Genomic DNA, 13,119 nt, shown 5'->3' with positions numbered 1-13,119 from the left:
TAGGATTAAAATATGACAACAACAATTTCCATAAAATGAGATACTAATAATATTTTAAAGTGAAATCTTCTAACAAACATCAGTCCAGACTATAACTTGCAATATTCATTGATTTTCAGGATGTGAACTCTTTAAATGCTCGTTTGCTTCCATAACGCCACTGTTGTTCACATGGGGGACAGAACACACACCATGCTGGGGGGATGTTGGTCAATGTCAATGATTAGCAACAACATCAAACTGTCTTTATAATCTGTCGTAAGCCTTTTACCTCTCTTCAAACTTTCATTTTAGACTAAATCCAGAGAGTACAAAACATGAAAATACATCAAACACATACAGAATCACAAGTGAAATACATAGAACTACGAGTGCCTTATGAATAGACAGCTGTACCAGTGTCTCCACAGCTGGTAATAGAACTAAACTTTATGTTTGCTGAGTCATTAACCCGGCAGATACATGTAAACATAAGACTTCTTCAAACAGCTCGTAAAGTATTAACCCCTGCAGCCACACACCTGTCACCTGACCGCTCCACCTCGGTCTCTTCAGTAACATCATTATATCACCAGTTGCTTCTCAGCCCTTCGTTAAAATGCAGAGAATAAAATCCTCTCTAGACTCTTCCTCTTGCTCACTCCTCTTCGGGAAGAGACGGTCAGATGTACGTAGCGTGTCCTTGACCGCTGCGTCCTCTCTCCTCCCCCCTCCGACAGACATCTGTCATCGATACTGGGGATCAAGTTCGACCACGGCGCGGAGAGCATCATGCCCACGCTGCTGAGCCTCGTGCCCAACAGCGCCAAGGTCATGGCCACGTCCGGAGTGGCCACCATCCGCCTCATCCTCAGGGTAAGGAGTCCGTGTCCCTCCTCCATGGCGGTGGATTAACACGCTGTCATAGGTTATAACCTTGTGTGTTATAACTTCATATGTTATAAACCTCATGTGTTATAACTTCATATGTTATAACCTCATATGTTATAACCTTATATGTTATAAACCTTATGTTATAACTTCATATGTTATAACCTCATATGTTATAACCTTATATGTTATAAACCTCATGTGTTATAACTTCATATGTTATAACTTCATATGTTATAACATCATGTGTTATAACTTCATATGTTATAACCTTATATGTTATAACTTCATATGTTATAACTTCATATGTTATAACCTCATGTGTTATAACCTCATGTGTTATAACTTCATATGTTATAACTTCATATGTTATAACCTCATGTGTTATAACTTCATATGTTATAACTTCATATGTTATAAACCTCATGTGTTATAACTTCATATATTATAACCTCATATGTTATAACCTCATGTGTTATAACTTCATATGTTATAACCTTATATGTTATAAACCTTGTTATAACTTCATATGTTATAACTTCATGTTATAACTTCATGTGTTATAACCTCATATGTTATAACCTCATATGTTATAACCTTATATGTTATAAACCTTGTTATAACTTCATATGTTATACCTTCATATGGTATAACTTCATATGTTATAACCTCATGTGTTATAACCTCATATGTTATAACCTCATATGTTATAACCTCATGTGTTATAACCTCATATGTTATAACCTCATATGTTATAACCTCATATGTTATAACCTTATATGTTATAAACCTTGTTATAACTTCATATGTTATAACTTCATGTTATAACTTCATGTGTTATAACCTCATATGTTATAACCTCATATGTTATAACCTTATATGTTATAAACCTTGTTATAACTTCATATGTTATAACTTCATATGTTATAACTTCATATGTTATAAACCTCATGTGTTATAACTTCATATATTATAACCTCATATGTTATAACCTCATGTGTTATAACTTCATATGTTATAACCTTATATGTTATAAACCTTGTTATAACTTCATATGTTATAACTTCATATGTTATAACTTCATGTTATAACTTCATGTGTTATAACCTCATATGTTATAACCTCATATGTTATAACCTCATATGTTATAACCTTATATGTTATAAACCTTGTTATAACTTCATATGTTATACCTTCATATGGTATAACTTCATATGTTATAACATCATGTGTTATAACCTCATATGTTATAACCTCATATGTTATAACCTCATGTGTTATAACCTCATATGTTATAACCTCATATGTTATAACCTCATATGTTATAACCTCATGTGTTATAACTTCATATGTTATAACCTTATATGTTATAAACCTTGTTATAACTTCATATGTTATAACTTCATGTTATAACTTCATGTGTTATAACCTCATATGTTATAACCTCATATGTTATAACCTTATATGTTATAAACCTTGTTATAACTTCATATGTTATAACTTCATATGGTATAACTTCATATGTTATAACCTCATGTGTTATAACCTCATATGTTATAACCTCATATGTTATAACCTCATGTGTTATAACCTCATATGTTATAACCTCATGTGTTATAACCTCATATGTTATAACCTCATGTGTTATAACCTCATATGTTATAACCTCATATGTTATAACCTCATATGTTATAACCTCATGTGTTATAACTTCATATGTTATAACCTTATATGTTATAAACCTTGTTATAACTTCATATGTTATAACTTCATGTTATAACTTCATGTGTTATAACCTCATATGTTATAACCTCATATGTTATAACCTTATATGTTATAAACCTTGTTATAACTTCATATGTTATAACTTCATATGGTATAACTTCATATGTTATAACCTCATGTGTTATAACCTCATATGTTATAACCTCATGTGTTATAACCTCATATGTTATAACCTCATGTTATAACCTCATGTGTTATAACCTCATATGTTATAACCTCATGTTATTACCTTCCAGCGAACACACTACCCACGTCTCATCCCCATCATCGCCAGTAACTGCACCGTCAAATCAGTAGCAGTCAGACGGTAAGAGGACCTCCATTCTTCTTCCACTCTGAAGAATTAGTTTAACATTGCACTACAACTTTGTATTAGGGTCATTGTAGGTTATTATATATATATATATATATATATATATATATATATTCCACTGCTCTGATTTTTTTGTTCTTGACCTACAATGGCTCTAATATAACATCATAATATACAGTATATAATGATTAGTTTCTAGAGACAATTCATTCTTTAAAACTCAACTCACAGTCTTTTGTTTTGCTTTAATTGACATGTCATATCCTGTGTTTTCCATTTGTAGTTTCTTTGTTTGTAGTTTCTTTCCTATGTTTAATGTCCTGTTGTTGTTGTTGTTGTTGTTTCGTCTCCTTTCCAGACGCAGTTTTGAGTTCTTAGACCTCATTCTACAAGAATGGCACACTAACACACTGGAAAGGTAATGTGTGTGTGTGTGTGTGTGAGTGTGTGTGTGTCTGCGTGTAGTGCGGCGTGCGTGTGTGTGTGTGTAAATGCTCTCCCCTCTCACGTCGTGGCATTTGAGACTCGGCTAACATTTGAGTTGGCCAAGTGTCGGTTGGACGCCTCATTGATGAGGCCTCTTAAATGCATGAGTCCCGAGGGGAGGCGTCATTATCAAGACCCGCAGCAATGAGGCGGCTTTCCATCACCGCAACCATGACAACCGCGGCGGCGGAGACTTTAAAAAGCGTGTGAAAACCGCTGTGAGTGTCCACACCGCCTGTGGAGCAGTGGAGAGATGAGAGAGACGGAATAGATACTCAGGGCTGATATTAGCTCAGCATGTGGGGCGTTTAAGAGCTGGCAGACCTCCTGGTTTACCTCAACGTGGTCCTGGGTCTCCTGGTCTCCTGGTCTCCTGGTCTCCTGGTCTCTTGTGCCCTCACCACCATGTTCCCGTCCTACCCCAGGCATGTGGCTGTTCTGACTGATACCATCAAGAAAGGGATCCACGACGCCGACTCTGAGGCCAGAGCCATCGCACGAAAGTAAGTCTCAGTTCCTGTCGTGTTGAACCTCCTCTCGTTTCCTAGTTTCACTTGACTCCAAGTCTGGAGGAGTCATGAACCTGTTGATGTCATTGTTTACTTTAGGAAGTCATTCTGCTCATTTTGCACGGCACATAAAACATAAAGTGTTGCATTGAAGAAAAACAGAAGTGTCCATAATGGTCTCTCATGTGTTTTTTTTATCAACAGTTATGTTAATAAAAAAAAAACTTTGCTAAGTATCAATCTTTTAGTAGATTACGTATTAAATTGCAATTATGAATGTCGGGGATTAACCCAGTTGGCCGTAACTGTGGTTTCATAATGACAATAACTAAATAATAATGTAATGTAATCTTGTTAAATCTAGTGTTTAAAAAATACAGTTGTTTGAACGTGAATAGATAAGTGAGTGAATTATGACTTAACTTCATCACACCAGCTCTAAGCAGCTCATACTTAAAAAAGTACGATTTATATTTAGCAATTCACATCATTTACATCATTTGAATTGTGTGTTTTTATGAAAATCATCACTCCACTATAGATGACTTAAACAACGTAAATGGAAGGAAATTAATAAAAATACATGTTTGAGTTCATTGAACTATTTGAAATGGACTGAAGTGAAAACTGCATGTTGACAAACTGCTTCATTTGCACATTAAAATATGTAATAAATTGCAACATATTGCATTGCTTCATATCGCAATATCTCCATGATATTGTATCGCGGCTTAAGTATCGTAAAATTACTGTATCGTGACTTGGGTACCGTGACGATATCGTTTTGTTGGGCCTGGATTATTTCGCCACATCTGTCGTTAACGAGATGAAACCAGCTGTTTCCACCACTTATTGTTGTTCTCTATGGGGAATTTTATGTTTCCGTATGTTCATATACCGTGTGCTCTTCCTCGCCCTCACCTCTAGGTGCTACTGGGGTTTCCATGGTCACTACAGCAGGGAGGCGGAGCATCTGTTCCAGGCGCTGGAGTCCACCTATCAGAAGGCTCTCCAGTCTCACCTGAAGGGCTCCGACAGCATCCTGTCTCTGCCCCCGTCGGACCGCTCCTCCTCGTCCTCCCAGGAGAGCCTGAAGTGAGCCCTCCATTGTTGAGGACCGAGGACCTCAATCCAGCAGAGTGTGTGTGTGTGTGTGTGTGTGTGTGTGTGTGAGCTGCTTTTGATCTGTCTCAGAGGAAGAAAAAAACGAATTGTTCTTGTTCTGCCGTAAACTGTTGAGTGCTGACGGCTCATTGTGTTGAAGGATGATGTCGATAAAGTCTAAAGAGTGATTTCTGTGTTTTTCAGCCGTCCGTTGTCTGTGAAGAGCGTCATAGGAGGAAGTATAACAAGGAGTGAGTACAGTAGTAACTATCCTGTCATAGAGGGAGTATAACAAGGAGTGAGTACAGTAGTAACTATCCTGTCATAGAGGGAGTATAACAAGGAGTGAGTACAGCAGTAACTATCCTGTCATAGAGGGAGTATAACAAGGAGTGAGTACAGTAGTAACTATCCTGTCATAGAGGGAGTATAACAAGGAGTGAGTACAGCAGTAACTATCCTGTCTTAGAGGTATAACAAGGAGTGAGTTCAGTAGTAACTATCCTGTCATAGAGGGAGTATAACAAGGAGTGAGTACAGTAGTAACTATCCTGTCATAGAGGGAGTATAACAAGGAGTGAGTACAGCAGTAACTATCCTGTCATAGAGGAAGTATAACAAGGAGTGAGTTCAGTAGTAACTATCCATCCCTTGGTGTGGGTCCATCTGCTCCTGCCAGCACTGATACGTAGCTCAGTGGTTAAGATGAGAGAAGGGAAGAATAAAATAAATGGTCTTAATGTCTAGGAACAGAAGAACTCCATATAATATTAATTACAAAATAAGAAATATTATCATTCATAAGATGTACACGCAACATCTGTTCTAATAATTGGACAATACACATGAGTTGTGCGTCTGCATGTAAATGCACACGTGCAGACGTGAAGCCCCACAGCGTTGATGGCGCCCGCGACTGCATCCTGGTCTCCTCTGTCTCAGGTAAGCTGGCGGGCTCCCGGGTGTCGACCACGTCTCTCCAGCGCTCCCGCAGTGACGTCGATGTCAACGCCGCCTCCAGCGCCAAGTGCCGCCTGACCACCGTTCCCGCCTCCTCGCCGTTCGGCTCCGCGGCGGCCCTCCCCCCGGGGTCCTACGCCTCCTTAGGTAACCGCTCATCTCCGGCACCGTCTTCACGGGAGAACTCTTTTGTGTCGTTCCGCAGAAACGGCACACGCCGACCTGTAAAAGAACAGCGCGTTCAGAGAACCCGCGGAGGAGCGGACGAGGACGAGGCGTTCTCGGTCCGACGTGAAGAATAAAATCAGCTACTTTTTGACAGAATTCCTCTAAGTACGCGTTGCCGTGTTCGCGTAGTCCTTCTTCCCGAGGCCCAGTCAAGCAGGTGTTGTCGACATCTCCCAGCATCATGAAGTATTGAAGCATTTCTCCCGGAGTCAGTGGCTCTCATGGGCCTGACGGGTTATTAACGACCACCCAGGTTGTCATTAGAGCGCTCTGTCGGCAGGAACGTTTGAATCCTCCCTTGACACTTTTGACAAATGGATGCCATGAGGCTGGGGAGTGTGACGCAGTTAAATCAGGGTTTCACCACATTTTAAGCAAATGGGAAATGTTTAAGCCCCATCCCCACCAACACGGATGAAATAATAACTGGAATCCTTTGGGCCATATTTCCCTCACTCGTTCTTCTTCAATGAGTCCCCATAGCCTCATAATGGCCGTTACTGATGATGATGATGATGATGATGATGAGGATGAGGCTCCTTACTCACCCACTCACTCCTGTTCCTGCTCTATTTGCTACTAATATCTTCCTCTATACCTCTTCCTCCACTCGCTGCTGCACCGCCTTTCTTAAATGCCCAAAAGATGGCACTCCCGGTAAAAGTGATGGTAAGACTTGTGTCTCTTGGTGTGTGTGTGTGTGTGTGTGTGTGTGTGTGTTGCACAGAACACAAGAAAGTGAAGTGCTGTGAGTGTCTTTTTGTCAGCTGTCCGTGCCATCGTTTCCTCTCTCTCGCCCCCCAGTGGTCGCCAGTGGAACTGCATGGACTGTGTGCATGGATGTCCTCTTCTTACTGTAACCCTAACAACTGTGTCCATCAACTCTGTTACTCACACGGCCATCAAGTCCAACGTCACCGCTTCATACTGTCGGGAAGAAGTTTCTGTCTTCACAGAAGCTGATACTATGAACTATGAACCGCGACTAAAGATGGTGGCCACGGTCCCTCGTCCTGTGGAGCGGCCACTGGATTATAAAGTACGGTCCAGGGTTGGACTGCTGTGTGCACGATGTGGCCGGAGTTCTAGAACCACAGCACTTTTTATTTTCATAGAACGTACAGTTTCGTGCGACAGATCTTCTCTTTTCTTTTGTCAGTTCCCCACAAATGAACGGTACGGTAGCCCCGAGGGGTCAAATGACAGCAAGGTGACGGTGAATTCATGTTCTTCACTCCTGTGTTCATGACTTAAAGCTAGAATGGGTTTTTATGTCGGATACGTTTTTAAAGATTACACCTTTTTAAAACGTGTCCCACACGAACGTCCCTGTGTTGTCGACTCTTCCCGATGAAAGTAGAAGTCACAGCTCCACAATCCACGAAATCTACGGATGAAGTCGACGACTCTGACAGACGCTCGGGGCTTCGGGCTTCGGTACAATTCAGCTTGTTGTCAAATTTAGTGAGAGAGAAGACGTGTATTATAAAGTTATTTTCTGCTGTCTCACTGCAAATTGCCTTTTTTTATTTTGGTTAAAAACATCTGTTGACACTTTAAAATCTAAAGAACGCAGAGGCTACAATTTAAATATATTTCAAGTTTTCTTTGGGTCGTTAAGTATCACAAACGACTGCTTATTAATTATAGCGTGACCATAACACGCTACATCTCGTCCCCCACTTTGGGGGAACGGTACCTGAAGCCCGAAGCTCGACTTTTAACTCCCCTTTTGGTTTTATTGGCTTTTTGAGCTGACCATCCAAAACGAGATGTGTGTTTCCTCGTAGTCAGAGTCCTCCTGCCAGAGTCCTCCTCGTGTTTGCAGGCGTTTCAAACTGCAAATGATATTCCGTGTTTGTCCTTCTGGGTTCAAAAAGTGTGCCCATATTTCTTCAGGTTTGTTCTAGGACATGAAGACACACTCCAAACTTTAAAAGTCACTCAAGTTGTGCTTCTTTTCATTTTGTGTGTGGCTCGCGTCTTCGCTCGCTCCGAGAATTATCTTCAACCTAATGGACCCGTGGTCGTTTCCCTCCAGTGTGATTTCAGGGGGCCTCCACCCCCTCACCCAGCTCTCCTTCATCCTGTCTCCTCCAGCGTCTCTGTCCGGGGTCGGGGGGTCAAACACGTGGAAGTCATTAAATATCTAAAAACTCCCCCTGCTTCTCTTCTTGCTCCGCCCCCTTGTCGTCCAGGTCGCGTTCGGACCCGGAGGCAGAGCTCGAGCAGCGTGGGCGGAGCCAGCACCTTGGTGGTGGACAACAGGGGGCGCAGCCGAGCCAAAGTGGTCTCTCAGTCCCAACGTACGTACACACACACACACACACACACACACACACACACAACCCCCGCACCTAGCCTCCACTCTCATGTGCAGGTATGATCATTGTCTGCATCGGCCGTGAGATCATACCAGATATTCTGCTGTTTCTCGCGCGTGTGTGTGCGTGTGCGCGCGCGTGTGTGTGTGGTGTTTCTCATGTGCTGCAGCAGCCTGATAAACACTCCGAGCCACTCACCAAGCCGTGTGTATTTGCGAGCCGACATTGATGCATGTCGGTACCGATCCGTCTGGAATCGGTACCGAGCCGACAAGTTCCCAGCCGGTCAGAGTGCATGCTGGGTAAAATGCAATAAACACACGACCCCTTGTGTCTCATGTTGACCGTTCTCCACCCTGTCCCGCCTATTGCTTCCATCACCCAGGATCCAGATCGGCCAATCCCATCAACGGTAAGGCCTCAGCCTCATCCAATCACAAGCCCAGACGCCTCCTCACTCCTTAAGCACGCCTCCTCGTTCATTTGGTCTTTTCCCTTTTGGTTTCATCACGTCCAGTAGCAGCATGCGCCGCTCGCCACCCTCACAGACGTTTACCTTCCCGCAGTTTGTCTGGAATCAGAAATGTGTGTCGTCTTTGTGGCCATTTTGTTTTCCCCGTTAAAGCGTCGGTTGTTCCGCTTGATTACTGCTCAGTAAATGTTTCACAGTTAGTTAGAACGTTGGTCCAGTGTGAGGTCAGATCAGATAAGTTCAAATGCACACAGAGAGACTCACAGATGCAAACACACAGATTCACAAATGCACGCAGAACGATTCATAAATAAATTAGACTCACAAATGCTCACAAATCGATTCACAAATACATTCCAATGCACATGAATAAATGACGACGTGTTGGTTTGTGGATCACACTGCATTAGTTTGTGGGTCTTTGAGATCGACAAACAAATACATAGAAATCCACGCAGAAATGCAGAAATATATTTGTGAAATTTTTCTTTTACGTTGATATAAATCGTAATGCATTTATGTGCATTGGAATGTATTTGTGAGTCTCTTTGTGTGTATTTGCAATTATTGAGACTGATCTGACCACATAGTCCAGCCCCCCCCCCCCTCCACCCTGTAGGTGTCTGTAATAAGTTCTTGTGAAGTTCTGTTTGACTCCAACTTCTGTGTTGTCGTGTACAAATCTTATTCCTCCACCTTCAAACTCTGTAACTACATCCATGAGATCCACGAGAGGTTTGCGGTCCACACTGAGATGAATACGCGTGGGAGACGACATGTCGTGATGCTGCTCTGACTCGTAGCTTGTGTTTCGAGGTCGGACCAGGCCTGTTCCCGGAGCTTGGGCCTCAGTCTAACCACAGGACATGTTGTTGTGTTTGCTTGTCTCCCGGCAGCCGGCAGCCGCTCCAGCTCCCCGGGCAAGCTGCTCGGCCACGGCAGCTACGGCCGGATCCCTCGCACCGCGGCGCCGGCCTCCACCGCGCCGGCCGACAAGCGCACCAGGATCCCCCGCAGCCAAGGCTGCAGCCGCGAGACCAGCCCCAGCCGGATGGGTCTCGGTAAGGCCGGAAGGAATCACACAGGCACCGCTGGCCGGGTGGTGTGAGTCTGGGAGAGCGAGTTACCGGGACTGGCTTTTATTGTGCCGAGAGGACGCCGGCATCTGTGTCAAAAAACTGCCATACAATTATATATTCTGATTATTTTAATCATCCGTCCTTCTCTTCCTGATTCTTTCAAGCGCTGCACATATTGTCCAAAACAAAGAGGACAGAGCCTCCGGCGTCTGTCCAGCTCCTTTTCATCGTGATACAAACGTTCACACAGAGTTCCTTCACCGTCCTCACAGATCTGGTCTCTGATTGGTTGGGAGAGAGCGCGGTGACGTGAGCCGTCGTGGGCGCTGCCCGATGGCAATGAATCTTTTTTTCCGTACTTGATGCTGAGAGGGAAACTACAAACATGGCGTATTACCATCAAGTAGAACGTGATGCGTTCCTGTGGTCCTCTTCATGAGGGGTAGTCATGGTGACAGGCCGCCTTCTTTCCTATTGGCCACGGTTGATGTCGTCTTTTGAGGGAACAACCGCCTCCTTTCTTGTGAGTCCAGTCAGTGTTGATGGTAAATGTCGCCGATTGAAGCGACGCATTCCTGTCGGGCTGACCCGCGTCCGGCGCCGCCCTCTGTCGTTGAAGGAAGGGCTGCGGTGTGTTCAGAGGACCTGGATGTCCAGCCAGAGACTGAGGTTGAGTCTGAGGCTGCGTGAGGATATGGAGATCCTTGTGTGTGCAATGCATCATGGTACATGTAGGCGCTGCTGGCACGGCTCCAGGAGAGGTCCGCTCTCTGCGTCCATATAGCAGCACTTTGCATTTTCTACCATAGGCGCTGATTGGACGGCCACGAACTGTGGTGACTCCTCCCCCTCACGGCCCGGCTGCTCTTTGGGTCTTTGGAAAAGTGTTTTCCATAAGAGGAAATATTGTATTGAACAGATCCTTCTGTTTTTGCTTTGTTCTCAATAAGAGGAGGATGCTGTTCCTCTGTGACTTCTAACAGCATCACAATGTGAAGTGTCCTAATATCTGTTCGGATTAACCTTGACTAGCAGTGTGCCGCTCGACCACCTCACTCACCCGGCACCCTGCCACTGCCCTTCTCTTCTTCCTCTTCTTCCTCTTCTTCCTCTCTCTAGTCCATTTGTGTCCTGATCCGAGCTGTTGCTCTGTGCCTCGGTCCAAAATGTCAAATTGATACATGAAATCACTTATTAAATATATTATCCGTCACATTGATGTGTTCAAGGCAAACAAGCCCCTCGATGTTAATGACCACATCATTTAATTTAATTGTTTATGTAACAGGGACAATACAGTAAAACTGTAAGTGAGCCAGAGTTAGAGAATAAAATGTGTCTGCTGTCCAGGCCAGATATTACAACATTTCCAATAACATAATGCAACTAATATTCATCTGTAGACAGACAGTGACGTATGGACAACAACAACTCACATATGAGCAAAATAACCTACAGTATGAGCACATAAATATACATACAGGGTTCTGACAGTCATGGAAAACCTGGAAAAGTCCTTGAATTTTACAAATGGGTATTTCCAGTCCTGGAAAAGTCCTGGGGAAAAAATTTAAATCCGAAAAGTTTTGGAAAAGTCCTGGAAATGTGTTCATATATCATCATATTATTCAGATTGATTAAAAGAATAAACATTTATATACATATTTATTATTTTTAATCAAACTAAACATTTATGTTATTGTGTAATTTAGTATATATATATTTATATATATATTATATAATATTATATAGTATATTTATATAATATATTATATATTATATATATATATATATATATACTGAGGCACATAATATACAATGACATTTTTTTAAAACATGTGTAGCCAAGCTCATTTAAGTGCTCCGAGTAGACTCCAGTGTGTTGTTTCCTCCAACTTTTCTGTCCCCGACTCTCTGCCCCTCCCTCATGAATGCCCACTAACACCCCCACCTGTTGTCCCGTGTGGTTTTAAAGCTCTTCTTCTTCTTCTTCTTCCTGCTGCTCTTCCCGAACGCACACTAGCCCGGAGCCGTATTCCCCGCCCCAGCATGAGTCAGGGTTGCAGTCGCGACACCAGTCGCGAGAGCAGCCGTGACACCAGCCCCGCTCGGGGCTTCACTCCTCTGGGTGAGTACCAGCTGTGGGGACCACTTCCCCCCCCCCACCCCCCAGCGAGCATCCCGACCGCCAACGCCGGCCTCCCTTCTGGTGCCGGGGTTCTCCGTAGTGTGGTTCTACCTCTTCCCGTCTTCCTCTTGCACTGGTGGCGTCTCTCTGGGTTGAGGGACGATCGTCTCTTCTGTGTCAAGTGGCTGTTTCTTTCTTATTGGAACATACACTACCGTTCAAAAGTTTGGGGTCACTTAGAAATGTCCTTATTTTTCAAAGCACAAGATAACATTAAATGAATCATAAATACTCTCGACATAGTTAATGTGTAAATGACTATTCTCTGGTGTTTAATGAAGTCTCGAAAACCCTTGAAAACCATTTTTATGTGAGCGCAGCTGAAAACAGTTATGCTGGTGAGAGAAGCTATAAAACTGGCCTTCCTTTGAGCCACAAGAAGAACAACATTAATATTTCCATAGAGCAGGAGTGGAGTCTGCCAGGCGTGTCGGTGACTTGGAGTCGGTGCTGTTAGCATAGCATAGGTTACACCTGTTGTTGTTGTTGTTGTTGTTGTTTCTATCAACCATCAGTCAGTCTGAGAGAAGGGAGTTTGTTGGTCTTTCTTTTTTTTGGCCACCTCTTTATTTCTGGATTTCTTCTTTGTCGTGTGGAATGAAATGTGGTCATGTCATAAATCATGCGACCGCCCATACTACACTGTTCATCCAGATGTTATGCATCCAGATGTGTGTAGTCACACTGCAGAGAAATGAGAATTGTATTCCTAATCTTTCAAGCAATAGTCTTATTCATTCATTTTCAGTCTACTTCATTGATATATAAATATATATAATTGTCTTTCCTGTACTCGGGACT

General features: G+C 42.9%; 1 protein-coding gene across 36 annotated transcripts in view; it reads left to right on the top strand.

Moving 5' to 3' along the window:
- clasp1a (cytoplasmic linker associated protein 1a) overlaps positions 1-13,119 on the top strand; it is a 78,710-nt gene that overhangs the window by 43,341 nt on the left and 22,250 nt on the right. For 14 of the 36 annotated variants that reach the window (XM_056438847.1, XM_056439066.1, XM_056438949.1 and 11 more), the window contains exons 13-24: positions 720-855; positions 2,892-2,962; positions 3,327-3,386; positions 3,880-3,957; positions 4,891-5,058; positions 5,272-5,318; positions 6,010-6,174; positions 6,901-6,924; positions 8,454-8,561; positions 8,965-8,991; positions 9,948-10,112; positions 12,154-12,258. In XM_056438847.1, coding sequence (XP_056294822.1) covers positions 720-855; positions 2,892-2,962; positions 3,327-3,386; positions 3,880-3,957; positions 4,891-5,058; positions 5,272-5,318; positions 6,010-6,174; positions 6,901-6,924; positions 8,454-8,561; positions 8,965-8,991; positions 9,948-10,112; positions 12,154-12,258 — 1,154 coding nt within the window. The remainder of the gene's footprint in view (positions 1-719; positions 856-2,891; positions 2,963-3,326; positions 3,387-3,879; positions 3,958-4,890; positions 5,059-5,271; positions 5,319-6,009; positions 6,175-6,900; positions 6,925-8,453; positions 8,562-8,964; positions 8,992-9,947; positions 10,113-12,153; positions 12,259-13,119) is intronic. The other 22 variants (XM_056438965.1, XM_056439008.1, XM_056438851.1 and 19 more) reach the window with 7 other exon arrangements.

This window comes from Pseudoliparis swirei, chromosome 2 (genome assembly GCF_029220125.1).
Source record: "Pseudoliparis swirei isolate HS2019 ecotype Mariana Trench chromosome 2, NWPU_hadal_v1, whole genome shotgun sequence".
Taxonomy (NCBI): domain Eukaryota; kingdom Metazoa; phylum Chordata; class Actinopteri; order Perciformes; family Liparidae; genus Pseudoliparis; species Pseudoliparis swirei.
Note: the sequence above shows the minus strand (reverse complement) of the source record. Positions and strands in the feature narration are given on the sequence as shown.